Source organism: Fragaria vesca, linkage group LG3, assembly GCF_000184155.1.
Source record: "Fragaria vesca subsp. vesca linkage group LG3, FraVesHawaii_1.0, whole genome shotgun sequence".
Classification (NCBI taxonomy): domain Eukaryota; kingdom Viridiplantae; phylum Streptophyta; class Magnoliopsida; order Rosales; family Rosaceae; genus Fragaria; species Fragaria vesca.
The window spans coordinates 26,325,845-26,342,519 of record NC_020493.1 but is presented as its reverse complement, the minus strand read 5'-3'; the positions used below and the strand labels follow the sequence as shown (position 1 = coordinate 26,342,519).

The 16,675-nt window shown below is 37.1% G+C and overlaps 1 protein-coding gene across 1 annotated transcript; it reads right to left on the bottom strand.

Moving 5' to 3' along the window:
• Window positions 1–8,843: 8,843 nt before the first annotated feature.
• Window positions 8,844–14,193, bottom strand: LOC101305052 (E3 ubiquitin-protein ligase RHF2A-like). The gene is made up of 9 exons (XM_004295101.1): window positions 14,107–14,193; window positions 13,438–13,581; window positions 13,313–13,359; window positions 11,778–11,840; window positions 11,576–11,684; window positions 11,091–11,467; window positions 10,885–10,992; window positions 10,400–10,756; window positions 8,844–9,168 (listed from the first exon to the last, which is right to left on the bottom strand). Exons 1-8 carry the CDS (start codon window positions 14,110–14,112, stop codon window positions 10,447–10,449), a joined length of 1,164 nt encoding a protein of 387 aa, XP_004295149.1. The 5' UTR covers window positions 14,113–14,193; the 3' UTR covers window positions 8,844–9,168; window positions 10,400–10,446.
• Window positions 14,194–16,675: the final 2,482 nt, after the last annotated feature.

Sequence of the window (16,675 nt, the reverse complement as noted above, 5' to 3'; positions counted from 1 at the left end):
AGATATGATGTCAAGAAAAGTGGACGGCCAAAATCCATGAGTAAGTGGCATAAAGTTAGGGAACAGTTGATTGCATATATCAAACAAGTAGAATAGTATAACACCAGGTAACAAACATCTTCGACAAATCACCAGAGGCCCAAGATGCAATGTTTGTTGAGATATAATCTCACATCGGGAAAATAGGACCTTGTATGTGGTTTATAAGGGTTTGGGTCACTCCACCCATTGTCAATTAGTTTTGGTTATGAACCTCAGACTAATTCATCACTGTATCAAAGCGGGTTACCCACGTCCACGTGTGAATGCGTAACGGCCACACAAACTCCATCTCACCCCAAATGTTGTCCACGTGAGGGGTTTGAAAATTCGTCACACGTGCGAGGGCGTGTTGAGATATAATCCCATATCAGGAAAATGAGACATTGAATGTGATTTATAAGGGTTTGGGCTACTCCACCCATTGTTAATTGGTTCTGGATGTGAATCTCAGACTACTTCATCAATGTCCATTACCAAACATTTCATCCCTTGATGTCCACTTTTTTCTTTTTGACGGGTGTGCATATCTTTTTCAGTTCCTCCGATATGTGGAAGCAAAATGGAATATTTTTGATGCTCTACAAAGTTATTTTGACTTACCATTGAGAAAGTTTATTTGAGTAATTACCATTACAATGTTAGTCCCATCAAATAATTCTTTCAACGTGATACACACCTACCTAGCTATATACTCACACTTGCACACGCACACGCAAACGCAAACGCACACAAATAGTCACATATGCACACACACATATTTGTATATCTGAGCAGTGGAAGTAAAAAGATATCATACCTTGATTATCAGGTTTTATTACTCGTACACATAGATGCCTATTTTCCCTCTCTTGCAACCACAAGAGCATTACAATTAATTAACTATAAAAGGAATAATGACGGTTTGTCTTTTCTTTCTCTCGTCTTTCTTCTCTCCAATTACAAAGTCTCATTTTTGTAGTTTTAGTCTAGCTTTTCATAATTTGTATATAGTTGCTTTGATTTTGTGTAAGAGATATGTGTGTAGGCACTTGGGTTTCACCAAAACCGGAGTTACTACACACTCTAAATCAATCACAACACTTCACTATTCTAAGCATTTATCTTGAGTTTGGGAATTGGTTTGGTGTTTTTTGGGTTGTAAAAACAGAAAATGCCATACCTTGAAGCAATTCTCACATCTAGAGAGTTAGGAGGAGATTTTGGATTCTTGGTCAAACCTATGGGTATTTCCTTTCCTTTTTCCCTTCTCTTTCTCTTTGATGTATTTGGCTTGTTTTTTGTAATATGATGTGTTGTGAGTAGTTGGATTGAGGCTATGGCTAGCCCTAGTCAAGCTTATGCGCAAACAATGTAATTTTTCATTTAATTTGATCTTGATGCATGGTTTGAATCTTTGGGCTTCTAAACATTAATGTTTACTAAATGTGCTAGCTAGCCTTGTCACTTAGATAGCATGTTTAGGAAATTAATGAATCGGAAACTTGAAATTGATAACTTCTTAAAACCGTGAGCATAAGTAGCCTTTAGGTGGTGGCTTAGTATTTCTTACAAGAAATATTAAGTTGCTTGAGTTTCTTATTTTGGACTTAATGCGTGTGTGGTGAGTTTAACCATTGTAAAAGATGGTTAGGCTTGCGGTACATAGCCTACTTGTGTTTTAAAGAGACATAAATGAGACTAAAGTTGCGTAATTTAACCTAACTCCAAAAGACTTTGTTAGATTGCATGATTAGTTGGTTTCTTGGTAGCTTCACCAAAGCACTAGGGGGAAATTTGTTAAAGCATGTTTTGCATCAATTACGAGTTACATTTGTGCATGAATAAGGCTGGGTGTGATGTCTAAGCCTCACTTTCTCTCTTGTACCAATTTCTCACTTTTTGTTAGCTAATTTCATTTTCCTCATACTTAGTTAACTTAGTGTTGCTTCAACTTTTGAAAAATGGATTCACTACATAAACATTGTAAATATCATCACTTGAATCGCAACTTCCAACAGGTTGTGGTTTGAGACTTGTAAAAAGGTAGATTGCATGTGTTTTCTAGGTTTCTTTTATGATAATTTAGTCGAGTTGAGTTTACCCCAATTCTTTGGGTACGATACTCTACTTTCCTCTATAATAAAACTTGACCTCCTATATTTTGGGGTAGGTAGCATCACACACACATTTGCACATAGTTTAGACGATAGGTGTGCTACCATTATGGAAACTCTCACTTTGGAGTGGGTGGGGTGATTTTTTTAGAAATTTTCGAACGGGGGCGCATGACACCATGAAATGCATTCCAATCTCCAACATCCCCTTCATCCATTTTTCCCGGTTTATAAGTTCCTCCAAGTATAAAATTACAGCTTTTAATGAGAGCTCATTGAATTTATATTATGTTTTCATCAGCTTTCATCCTCTTCAAAGACCTATCATATCAACTATGTCTATCCTAGTTGCAGTTCCTCCCATATTATTTAATGCATCTTTAACATACGAACTGGAACCACTATATGAGCAACTCTTCACAAATCGATTCATATTTGTTCATATTTGTTTCTGCAATGGATGTGTCATTTTCTGTTAAAGATTGATCAGCATCAACAATTTCTTGCACATCTCTTTTTTTATCACTCACAGTTTGGGCCGCCAAGCTTGGAATGTCTTCTGCAACAACATACCCACATATCAATCACATTATCGTGCTACTTCCATCAAAATAAAAATTGAACATTGCATTAGCATTCAAGAATATAAGAGAATGACTCAGATCGTGAAACGAATAATTCGCATGTATATCACATTAAGCCACGCGGAATGGCATTTGTCAGGACCCATCCCGAATTTCACCTTCAAACCCGAAGTAAATCCTACGGGGTCCACCTCTAAGGAAAATTTACCGAAAATTCGGCATAATCTACCTTGAAAATGAACAACCCTTACCTGAAAAATTCCAAATAAACACTTCTATTATAAATCATCCATCCTCAACTCCTGGAGCCTTCTTGCTCCCCCAAGTTCACAACATCTCCCAAAAAACATCAAGCCTTAATCAATGAAAAACAATCTCAAATGGTCATCAGAGCATATCTATAATGAGCGAAAAACAATGAATTAAGAATAAACGAGAGCAGCATCTGACTATGCGTCGACTCCACATACGCTCGACCTCATCTAAACTTAGCCTACAAACTGGGCATTTAAAACCAAAGGGCCCAGGGGAAAGTAATTTAAAAATGTTAGAGTGAGTGGACAAAAATAAATTAGATAATTTAACAAATACGTAATTTAAATATTTTCCCACATTTCAACTTTAAAAATTTAGCTGCACGCAACTTTGAACATCCTTAAAACTTTAAATCCAGAATCACGTAAAAATGGACAAACCAGCCCCGCTGGTTAATCAAATAAAGAAATCTTGCAAGAATAGATAAACCAGCCCCACTGGTTAATCAATTACATAAATGAGAAAATAACACAAGGGGAAAAGATATCACCATGTAAGAAGGGCCTCCAAGGCTCGGGTCGGTGTCTCCCAAGCTATAGTAGCGTCCCACGCTAAGCGCTCGACTCACCTATGATGAGGACAGCTAATAAGGCTAGCTAGCAATAAATAATAATATCTGATTGGTGTCCCTCAGGCTATAATAGCGTCCCACGCTAAGCGCTCGACTCAGCTATGGTGAGGACCGCTAATAAGGCTAACTAGTAATAAATAAAAGCGACCCTATAATATGGTGACTAAAAATATACGAAATCACTTAAATCCATAAAGCTTCCCCAAGATCATGCAAATGGTACAGTTCCCAACCGTATTTGGAAATTATCATAAGAAATTAAAATAAACTCAATGACGTGTCTCACACGTCAAAATATTCTCAAATCCATAATTATAAACGAGATTTAAATCAAATATGAATTGTAAATAATTTCATAATCCGAAAATACTCACTAAAAATATTCTCAATGTCAATATCGATACTCCACAAGTAAATGAGACAGTTATAAATAAAGAACTACCGAAAATCTCATTTTCGGTAATCTTTTATAAATCTCACAGTCATCAAAATAAAACTGATAATAATTAAATCTGGAGTCATAAAGAATATCAAAACTCAAATACCAACTTTAAAACCCGAGCTCAAATCCATAAATCATGACCAACACTTAATCAATGCTTCAAACTCAAATAAATTCAAGACCATATCATAAACTGAAATGATAATATAAGCTCGGTAAACAGAACAATAATTTCCAAAATAAATCAAGCATCCATATTCCTTTAAAAGCAAAGTGTCCACTCACTAATTTAGGCATAAGCCCGACGATATCCGCAACGCCATAAGTGTGAGGTCTCCATGAATCCTAACACCATAAGCATAATTAGAACCACATTCCAATTTTGGAAAATTAAATGCTTTAATATAACACCCCGAAAATCTTCCGCCTAACCCACTACCCTAGCTAGCGTTAAGCTTATCGGATTCATGTCAAACTCCAACCACAACCTCACTTCATTTATTTCAACCTTCTAAAACAGAAATAAGGGAAATCCAACGGCAGGATCTTCCCGATAAACACACCGATAAACCCAACTTCGAATAATCTCAAACATATTCTAGACTTCACCATAATTCTCAAACTTCACACCATTGGACACCTCTAATTATAACCAAATTAAATAACACGAAAAACTACCCAAAGAGGCGGCTGCTCCGCCGGCAGCGGCAGCCGATAGCCCCTACTCCGGCGACCTCCAATCCTCACCAAAATTTGACACAATCTTTCTCTCAACATGCACAACAACTTCCTTAACTAGCACAAAGTCCAATTCCAAGTCTAACTAGGGTAATCGAACCAAAACAACAAAAATCTCAATTTATACCCTAGAATTTCAAATGCCCGACTCTCCTTACCTAGCTCAAGATGGATTGAAACCTTTTGAGGTTTTGTTGTGCAGGAGGAGAGCTTCAAAACGAGACTAGCAGCTTCGATTTTGGTGGCCGAAAAAAGGAGTTCCGGTGAGAACACCTCCGTGGCACAGCCGTCACTTCACGGCGATCGTGCTCCCTTACGGCGGCGCGACTCCACCGGCCAGCTACCCAGATCAACAGAGGATGAGCCAAGCTTCAAATCGGTACCAAGCACATCACCTAACTCGACCGGACGGCGGCGAAGAAGTCTAGCAGAGGAGAGAGACGCGGGAGAGAGGAGAGAGAGAGGGAGGAGTAATTTCTGATTTCTACCTTACCTCTTCTGGTAAGTTTCCCTTTTTATATACCCAACCAAAATAGTAACTTTACATTTTACACCATAACTTTCACATACGAACTCCGATTTTAATGTATAGTATGTCCACGAATTCGTATTAACGTCCTTTACAACTTCCCAAAATAATTTTCTTACAAAAAGTTAACTCTAGGGTCCTTTAACAGTAAATGGTTACTTAAAACAGTACCAAAAATAAATAACCGTAATTTAATTTAAGAACCGAGATGTGACAGCATTTGCGGTGGCCGTTAAACGGTGATAACGCAAAATAGACTAAACTAATATAGACCAAGCTAGTTTAACGGGTACATCAATTGCCACATCGTTACATGGGGTTCACCTAACTATATTTTTAACATCATCAATTAATTGGCTAGAAGAACTACAAAAACCAACAAATACAATGTCAAGGAAAGTGGAAGGCCCAAATCCATGAGTAAGTGGCAAGAAGTTAGGAGATAATTGATTGCATATACCAAACAAATAGAATCGTATAACACCAGGTAACAAACATCTTCTACAAATCACCAGAGGCCCAAGATGCAATGTTTGTTGAGATATAATCCCACATCAGGAAAATGGGACCTTACATATGGTTTACAAGGGTTTGAGCCACTCCACCAATTGCTAATTGGTTTTGGATATGAACCTCAGACTACTTCATCATGGTTCAAAACGAGTTACCCACATCCACGTGTGAATGCGTAACGGCCACACAAACTCCATCTCACCCCAAATGTTGTCCATGTGTTAAGCTTGAAAATTCGCCACATATGAGGAGGCGTGTTGAGATATAATCTCATATCGAGAAAATGAGAGCTTGCATGTGGTTTAAAAGGGTTTGAGTCAATCCACTCATTGCCAATTGGTTTTGGATATGAACCTCAGACTACTTCATCAATGTCCATTACCAAACATTTCATCCCTTGATGTCCTCTTTTTCTTTTTGGTGGGTGTGCATATATCTTTTTTAGTTCCTCCGATATGTGGAAGCAAAATGGAATATTTTTTATGCTCTACAAAATTATTTTGACTTACCATTGAGAAAGTTTATTTGACTAATTACCATTACAATGTCAGTCCTATCAAATAATTATTTCAATGTGATACACACCTACCTAGCTATACTCACACTCGCACACGCAAACGCACACAAACAGTCACATACGCACACACACATATTTGTATATCTGAGCATTGGAAGTAAAATGATAGCATACATTGATTATCAGGCTTTATTACTCATACACATGGATACCCATTTTCACTCTCCTGCAACCACAATAGTTTACATGGATGCCCATTTTCACTCTCCTGCAACCACAATAGTATTACAATCAAGGATAAAATACTAGTCACTCCTTATACTTTGAGGGTTTCGACAGTTTAGTCCTTGAGGTTTTAATTTCAACCGATCACTACTCGTATTTTCCAATCTCACATAATTGGGTCCATTGTTCACGTCTCCTTCTAAATTGAACATTAATTGGGTGACGTTCATCTCCAATCTTAATGTGCAGCTCGAAGTGATCCAAGTACAATATTAACAACCTTCAATAAGGTACAGAGGAACACAAATCTTTTTCATGTCACCTAATTTATGTCCAATTTGAAACGAGATTTTAGAAATGGACCCAATTGTGTGAAGTTTGATAGTACGAGGAGTGATCGGTTGAAATTGAAACCTTAAAGACTAAACTGTTGAGGCACTCAAAGTATAAGGAGTGACTAATATTTTGTCCTGCAATCATTTAACTATAAAAAGAATAATGACGGTTTGTTTTTTCTTTCTCTAGTCTCTCTTCTCTCCAACTTCAAAATCTCTCATTTTTGTAGTTTTAGTCTAGCTTTTCATAGTTCGTATATAGTTCCTTTGATTTTGTGTGAGAGATAGGTGTGTAGGCACTTGGGTTTCACCAAAACCGAAGTTACAACACACTCTAAATCAATCGCAACACTTAACTATTCTAAGTCTTTGTCTTGAGTTTGGGAATTGGTATGGTGTTTTGCGTAATTACTCATAGATTTAAAAATGTATCACTACCTTTAAAGATATAGTGCCATAAACCATATTTGTTAATATTAACCTCTGAAAGACTTAGATTGCCCGATAACTAGTTTATAAATATTTCAGAGAGCCATAATCATAATTATGATGTTAAAGAGTCTCATGCTCTTAGTAAAGTATTTAAGAGCCCTATGCTTATAGTAAAGTATTAAGGAGCCTTATGCTCATAATAAGTACTCGGTTAACTCAGTGCAATATGTGCCTTAAGTTGCCTTATTGAGTACTCGATCAATGAAAGCTTTCGAATTCAAAAGTTGTTGCAACAAACCTATTCAACTTATCACACTTTTATGTGAATGGCTAGCCTTATAAATCCGTTTATGCTCCATGCACATTCATAAAGGTAAATTTTATCAATATTCATGTCATGGTTATTTCACACAACCAATAACATATAGATCTATTTGCTGCCATGTCGCAAAAGTTTGAGTTGTCACCAAGTTTCCATAGGAGTGATCACCCAGTTTCATATGAGTGGTCATCACTCCGGTATCCTATTTAAAGGAAGCTCATTTAGCTCAAGGGAATGATTAGTCATTAGACACATCTTTCCCTCTGGTATCCTATTTAAAGGAATCTCATTTAGCTCAAGGGAATGATTAGTCATTAGACACATCTTTCCCTCTGCTCTCTCTCGTCACTCTTTAGTTCCTAGTAAGCAAATTATCTCAGTTTATAACATGCATCAAATAATAAGCCCACTCACAATACACTATAGGAGAAGCGTCTGTTATTTCTCTCCTCACTCTTTAGTTCCTAGTAAGCAACTAAAGCAAGTTATCTCATTTTATAACATGCATCAAATAATAAACCCACTCACAATACACTATAAGAGAAGCGTTGGCCATTGGGAAGACCAAGATAAATTGACTTGGTCAGATTTATCTGACAACTCGGGTTCAGTTGGTAAGAGTTAACGAGTTCATCACACATTCCGATTCCTATCTTGGAGTTGGAGATGGAGCACATTGCCTACATGTTTACATTTAATTTTGGGCGCCCCATCATTTCTACAACTCACCCAGCAATTTCTGTTTACAATTAATTTTGTGGGTGGCCCTTCATTGCTACAACTCATACCCAGCAATTTCAGCACAACAGATCCAAGGGGCAGCACAGTTCTGAACCAGATTCTATCAGTATCTGATATCTAGAGAGAGGGTCCTCAGTATTGCCGAGACCAGACCCAAAAGCGAAAATAGAAAGCGAGAGAAAGAAAGGGATGAGGCGAGCAGGCAAGGGAGACGGTAAATGAAGTGGACTCAAACCAAAATAAAATACATGGACGACAAAAAATGTTAGTTAGGGTATATGCTGTATTGGGCCTCCAAATTTAGTACATAAATTTGGAACCTCCGGCATCTACCAAATAGAGTTTTAACTGCCTTTGATTCATTCTGCTCTGCGACCCAACAAAACTTGGCTCATAAAGCTTTCCTACCACAAAGTAAAATAGCCAATAGACTCAAGAACTTTGATGCAAAGCTGAATCTCCGATGAAAAGACAACAGAGGATATTATGTATGTATTAGTCAAAAATCTTTCAAAACATCTAATACGTCTATCAGTCTATGCGTACCTCCAAAATATTTTCATAAATAAGCTTTATAAACATATATACAAGCATATGATGGTATCCATGTCTAAATAGTAGAGCATTCTGTAGTTTCTTTATTCTGAATCAGATCTTACTCAGCAATGCCCTTTCCAAATGTAAAAGGATTATCCACTAGAAGTCCAGCAGTATATGGCAAAGCATGAGAAACCACAAGATCTGGGAACTGGAAAAGAGAGAATTCCACCTACCATGACATAGAAATCTTCATAAGCTGACAATTGTCTCAAATAAAGATGATCTTAGCAGGACACCCAACAAGTGAGGCTAAATGTGTGTATGAAGAAAAAAATATATATAAACAAAAAAACAGACAGACAAGTTAAATGAACTCACAAGTACAGTAAAACAGCATAAGAAAATCTCCCTTTCATTCATAGGTATGGTATAGAATATATCATTATATCAGTACACAAATGTAGACTTATGAATATGATATGGGAAGATCTACTGGTTATGGGCCGCAATATAATGAATTTTTAACATATCAAACCGGGAGTAATATTTCAATCATATATTGCTTACTGCCAGGTGATTAGCCCAACGGTCCAACCCTTTCTATCAACTTACATCCAAATTATGAAAGAAAATTGATCCAGCTTCACTTGTTTATCAATGTAGTAAACATTCCTCTATATAAATCCTCGGTCAGTGTTTTCTGTTGCAGGTTTTTAGACCAGAAAATATTTTATTACCGGAATATTGAAACCTCTCCAAAAAGAATGTTCCTAGGCCTTACCGCCAGCTGCTAGAAATGACAACAACAATCCAACATAAATAAAAGGAAAATGACGACAAATGTTTAGGCCATTTCCTTGCAAATATGCCTAGTTGGACATAGAAGACGGAATGTGACAGAATATAAAGTTATTAACTATGCTTAAAAGTAGACACGCTGACAACATTACCTGCGTGTAGAGTACCAAATTTTTCTGTTATAACTCAAGTTTGCAGAATCACCCTATATGTGGCAGAAAATCAAGGATACATTTTATGCCATAAAATAAATATAAGAAGTTTTTTTTGAAGTATAAGTCGTTTGGGTTGTATTCCCATATGCAGGAACGCATTGGTTTACCTAGCATTTTACATGACTGACATATCTACTGCCCTGGAAAACAGTGCCCAGGCAGAGGCGTGTACAAAATTACAATTGGATCAAATAAGCTCCGGCCTCCTATGAAACCATCTATTCCATGTTCCTATACCACATAGTAAAAATATTCAGCCACACTAGATAGATAAGAACCATACACAATTCAACATGGTAAGCACTGAATAGTACATGCATTTCATCAAAATATAATAAAATCTGACAACCAAATGTAACAGGAAAAAGGAATGAGCAAATCCATCTAATCATAGAGTTAATTCAATAATGTAGTTTCAATGCCGAAAGAACTAAATGCATACCTTACCTTACAAAAGCAAATGCTTTGACTTCAATTCAGTTGCCGAATAATATCTAATTTGAACTAGAACCTGCGGCGCATGTAGCTGGCTTATTTTGCTCACTCAAAGAATTTTGACCAACATTTTCTGATATTTGCCTGTTTTCTGATTCGCGAACTGAACTATCTATACTATCTGACTCAGAAGCACCATTGATTCTATTGTTTTCTCTTGTTTCCAGACGCTCCATCATACTTGATACTGTTGCAATCCCTTCATCAACCTCTCTTCTAACTTCAGGACCAATATCAGAAACGGAACTGTTGCGAGAGAACAATCTTTCCTTCCAACCTCTTGTGCTCTTTGAAATTGACTCTTTGTATCTATCAGAAAAATGGCAAAAAATGCTAGTTTCAAAATCAGGTTTTTAAAATACATTTACTCCCATTAAATAAAAATAGGGTAATAAGGAAAAAAAAAAAAAAAAAAAAAACTTAGAGTGCATTCATACTTCATTGACACTGCATTGAATCGAGCCTTCAGATTTTCTGAAAATGATTGTAAATCTGATGGCCCAGCTCGATCATGGCTACTTGGTGATGACTGACTAGGAGACCTCCTATAGAAAATCCCCATTACATGATAGTAAGTTAACCAGAAAATTTGTAAAGTTGTAATAGTATGCACCCAATAATAAACAGGTGAAGAACATAGCACCTAGTACTCATGGAAGACCCATGTTGATTGGATGGGGGGACACTAGATCCAGATGCTGAGGCAGAAACCGGACCAGGTTGGGAAGGTCCCAAAGTAGTCACTCTAGAAGTTTCTTCTCCCGCATTCATAGAAGGCAACGGAAAAGAAAGTGCAACGGAAGGAGCTTGTTCACCCTCTCTCATCTGATCTGGGGAGGAAGAAGCTGTGGCAGGAGGATGAGTCGAGAAGACCAGGAATTGTGGGCGACCTTGACCTGATGACCTATTTCTCTGGCCCTCCCTTCTGGCAATATGGCGAGCCCGACCCATTGCGGCAGCAGCAGCTAAGTGCTGAATTATACGCTCTTCAAGTTCAGCATCATTCACACCCACAGGTAACTGCAACAGAGACAAAAATATGTGATCTTTTGAATATGATCATGTTCTAATAGGTCAATGTCAAACCTGACTTGTTCATAAGAGATGACACAAAGGCAGAAGACAAACATGTTGGAGTTCAAAATCGCCAAGAGTAGGATGATGAAATATTGCAGTACTTCGAGGTGGGTTAGACCTAAAACTTCTCTCCCGTTCTACACCCTCAAACAATTCCTGGCTGGAAAATAAACAAAATGAATGACATTTTCTTTTCAGTAATGACCAACATTAGTAGTAAGAATCAATATGAATGGCCAGGAAAAGTATAAACCTGGTCGGATCTTTTAAGCTGATGGGCTGCCAGCACATCGGGCACTGGGAGCTTCTCTGACACCTAGCAGAATGAAACAAATATCAAACTGGGAGTAATATTTTAATATACTTCAATTGAGACTCATACATTTTCATGAGTTTTGAGTATAAACTTTAGACCTGTTATTATATTCTATTTCAGTTGCTAGAAATAGGACTACAACGTTTTCAAGCAATAGGAACCTAAACTTGAAAGAAGGTTTGGAAAAGGGAAGATATGATTGACTAGTCTGGCATTACTCTAATTTAAATCCAGATTATCCGGGGGCCAAAACAGTCTTAATCTAACCCGTGAAAGCAATGTTAGTTTTGACCACATTTAATATGACACTGAAATAATCAAGAGTGATTAACTTACGAGAGACAGACAGTGGTCACACCCAAACTAGAGTGGTCAAATGATGAGCATTTATACTAATAGTAATATATACATATACATAACATGTCTGTAAATCTCGGGACAAAACAACTTCCCTTCATATGTCGTCACTCTTGATTTTCACTAAATTGAGGAAGACCAAACTAAACTAAGAATCGGCAAAACTAACAAGTGTCGCCTAGATTCATATTGGAACAAATATGTGGTAAAAGATCCTAATAAGAAAATGATCAAAGAAAGACAAATACACACATGTTGATATCAGATTTAATATATCAACCAGTAAGAGAGATATTGGAGAAAGAAAATGTACAAAACTAAAACTATAGAAATCCAAGTCATCAATGCAGCACACATACTGGAGAATTGCAAATGACAAGAAATTATTATTGTTACAATCTGTTCCTACGGTACATTGAGGCAATAGTTGAGCATTTAATTGATAAAAGCTTTTGGACTCATAATTGGGTTTCCAACATTACAAGGAATGGCCTTACAAAAGTAAAACAAGGACTCCTGTTCTTCAGTAATGATAGATCAGCTAATTCGTGAATTGGAAAAAACCTATCAAGTCCAGCGAAATTTAAGAGAAATTGCCAAGAAACAAAGTGACCTAAAAGGGACACTTTCGGATGTATCTTCCATGCCTTCAACAACCAGAATTGACAATCAAGGACTTTCCGCAACTGAAACTATATAAAACCTTTCGAAACTATCTGATAGGTAGCTTAATACTTGCAGGTACCTAAGCTGGATAGCGGTGAATGGTTATGACAACGGTAACATGGTAGCTTGTAGATTTCACCAAAATAAAACCAATTTGTTTCTTCCTCCTTTCTTTTTGATAAGTAAGATTGACCTAACTATTTTTTCTAAAGGCCCACCACATTTTCTTTGAAACATGGAAGAAGAGAAAGATTAGCCTAACAGCTTAAAACACAAATGTTATTTGCCTATGCATAATCTAGCATACAGTTTTTAGTCATTTCACAGATATATTAATACACTCTCACTTCCAAGAGTCCATCTCAGATCACGAGGAGCTTAATAAATTTAATAGCGACCGAGAAATACAAAGCCAAATTGACCACAGAAAAACGAATATAACAAAGTACCATTCAAGAATGCACTGAAGATGAAATTCATGCTTGCACCCAGTCAACTGCAGGTAGAAAAAAGGAATGGGTTAAAACAGATACCAATAAGAAAAAAGGCAAAACCTTCCAACATATTTACATACCGTGGAAGGATCACTATCACAAAAAGCCTCAAGGCATATACTGCAAGCATCATCACAGGCTTCCTGGATTCCACCCTCCACAAAAGCCGCTGCGGAGGTCAAGTGGGCCTCAGACTTGCCACTCTCTTCCATTTCAGGAGGAACCTGTAAAGCAATCATCCACGATATTAGTAATTACAATATTTCACAAATTCTCTAAGTTGCGTGTTCTTAGCAACACACAGACTAAATATTAAAAACAAGGTGAAACATGGATGTGATTAGAGTTTCAGGATATCCATGAAAATCGATGCAACATTGATCTGATACAACTTTGAATTTTGCAACACAAGGCCGAAAAGGAATCATAAACCACCAAGACAAACAGATCGAAATTCATAAAAGTCAAAATAACAACAAGAAAACTGCTGCCGGAGAATAGAGAATTAAATTCGAAAAACAAGAACGAAACTCGTATGCGATAATTAGGCGAAATCATCAACAATCAGAGCATCAAAAGAGTGAACTGAACAGTGTATCAAGCCTATGAAATCCGACTGAAACTAAAATACAAACTACAAAGCCTCATACTCGGAGTGAGACAAAACTAAGCGAAATCCAAAAAGGAAGGCTCGAGTGGAAGATATGGAAAAGAATTGTAATTGAACAGTTAGAGATTATGGGTAATACCTCCATGAAGATAAAGTCGATCTTGATTTGCAGAGGGATTGGATTGGGGAAAACCCTAGAGAGAGAGAGAGAGAAAGAGGGGTGGAATCGGTGGTTTTACGGGAGGCGAGCGAAGACTTTCAGACGTATAGACTTATAGACGAAGGCGAAAGGAATGAGTGACTATACTGGTCTAAGCTGACACGTGGCCTTGGCGCACCGAATTCCTTGACGATTCCCTTCTAAATAGCAGCAGCTCATTTTACCCGCCACGGTCCGCTTTCCTTGTCGCTTTCTTTTTATTTATTTTTGGTCACAAGAGGAACCTAAAAGCCCAAAATAAAAGACTAAAAAAAACTAAATGCCGGAACAAACACCAGTTTTTCTAGCTCTAACTACATCAACAAGATCATCCAGGTAAGCTTGAGCAGCATGGATAGGAGGATTTTCAAAAGTAACCAATCCAAGATCGTGACTAATGTTGTTCTTGGCCAAAGAATCCGCCATCATATTGCATTCCCTGAAAATATGAGAGAGTTTGACATTCTGCATTTTTGACATTAAGAAGGAACAAGCAACCAAAAGGGAACCAAGAGGAAGAAAAGCAACGCTATTTTTTTGCATAAGTTAAACCAAAACAATAGAATGTGACTCTACTTCTAAATCATAACAATGATACTTGGCAATCAGCTTTAGACCAAACAGAAGGCTCCGAGCCTCAGCATCCAAGATTTCACCAATTCTCATATTTATCTGATAGCCAAAAATCAAATTAACATTATGATTGCTCCGAACTCCACCAGCTCCAATCTTTCCAAATGATGTAATCCTAGTTCCATCAATATTAAGCTTCAAACAATTAAGAGGAGGTCTGATCTAAGAAAGATAAGTGAAACTGAACATATTACTACTATTAGGCTTAGACTTAGCACTAGTCCACTCTTCAGCATAGTTCCAAATGATTTGAGCATGATTAATAAGCATGAAAAAATCAGGATCAAAAACAACCTTATTTCTCCATTTCCAGATGAACCAGCAAACAAAGACAAAAAGATTGCTCCATTTAATATCATTTTTCATAGAAATATGACATTGCATTTGAGCAGCCAACCAACTATTCCAATCTAAAGAAAAAGAATGTGAAATAGAGATAGGTTGAGTGATTGACCTCCAAATATTTTTGGATCTGTGACAATCCCTAAACAGCAAAAGGCTCTTCTATTCAACATTGCAAATAGGGCAAGCAATGTTGGTAGTGAAACCTCTTCTAGCTCTTTGAACATTTGTAATAATTTTTTTGTGAAGAACAGTCCAAAAGAAAGTCTTCAACTTAGGAGGGCAATTGAATTTCCAAACAAACTTCTAATTAGGATTAACACCATTGGAAGTAGCAATCCAAATTAATTGGTCACTGCTATGATCATCAAAGCCAGTAGGAACATTTACAATAAGATTCACGATATCCATGGGAACCATATCAGCAAGCATGTCAATATTCCAACCATTATCACCCTAAAACTCACAAACAGTAGATTGAGCATTAATAACAGCACTAGGTAGGGCAAAATGAGAAAGAGCTACAGGCAAAACCCATATATCATACCAGAATTTTGTATTTTTTTTTCCCCATCACCAACACGCCATTTCAGGGTTTTTCTCATCAAGGAGGCCATATGAACAATGCTGATGCAAGTGCTTGAACAATCAGCATGGGCAATATAAGACTGATCAGTGATGCTATCAGTTCTTAGATATTTCTCAGAATAAATAGAGGCCCATAACCTAGAATCTTGTTAAAGTAACCTCCAACTAGCTTTAGCCAACATAGCTTGATTCATATCCAAAGTCTTCTTGATTTCCAACCCACCAAGGCATTTTGGTTGACAAACAGTGTCCCAATTAATAAGATGAACCTTCTTTTTATCCATAGAATCACCCCAAATAAAATCATGTTAAGTTTATCAATTCTATCACACAAACTAACAGAAAATTTAGTTGTCTGCATAGACTAGATAGGGATAAAGGAAGTAACAGACTGCACAAGGGTAATCCTACCAGCCATGCATATTGAAGGTTTTACTTTTCCAACTTGAAAGCCTGTTTTGAAATTTATCAAAAATGCTATCATAAGTATGCTTATTAGTTCTAGTGTGAATGACAGGCATACCTAAGTATTTAATTACCAAGATCAGAGGTTAAAAGAGAACCACATTTTCTACTTATCACACGAGCAAGAGATTTACACGTGTTAGAAGAACAGTAAATCAGAGATTTCTCAAAGCTGACAGCTTGGCATGAGAGAGAGAGAGAGAAAGACAGACAGAGAGAGAGAGAGAGAGCAAAAGACATCAAAACAACATTTGAGCACATGAGCTTAATAAGAAGAGGCTTCAGCAAAAAGTATAAGATCATCACAGGTCTCCGATCACCCTCCTCAACAGTAGTGTTGATAATATGAGACAACTTTTCCATGCACAACACAATGATATAGGGTGAGAGAAGATCTCCTTGCCTAATACCCCTTTGAGCTTTAAAGGAAGTAGTGAGCTCTCCATTAAAACATATCTGAAAAGATAGTGATAGTAATGCA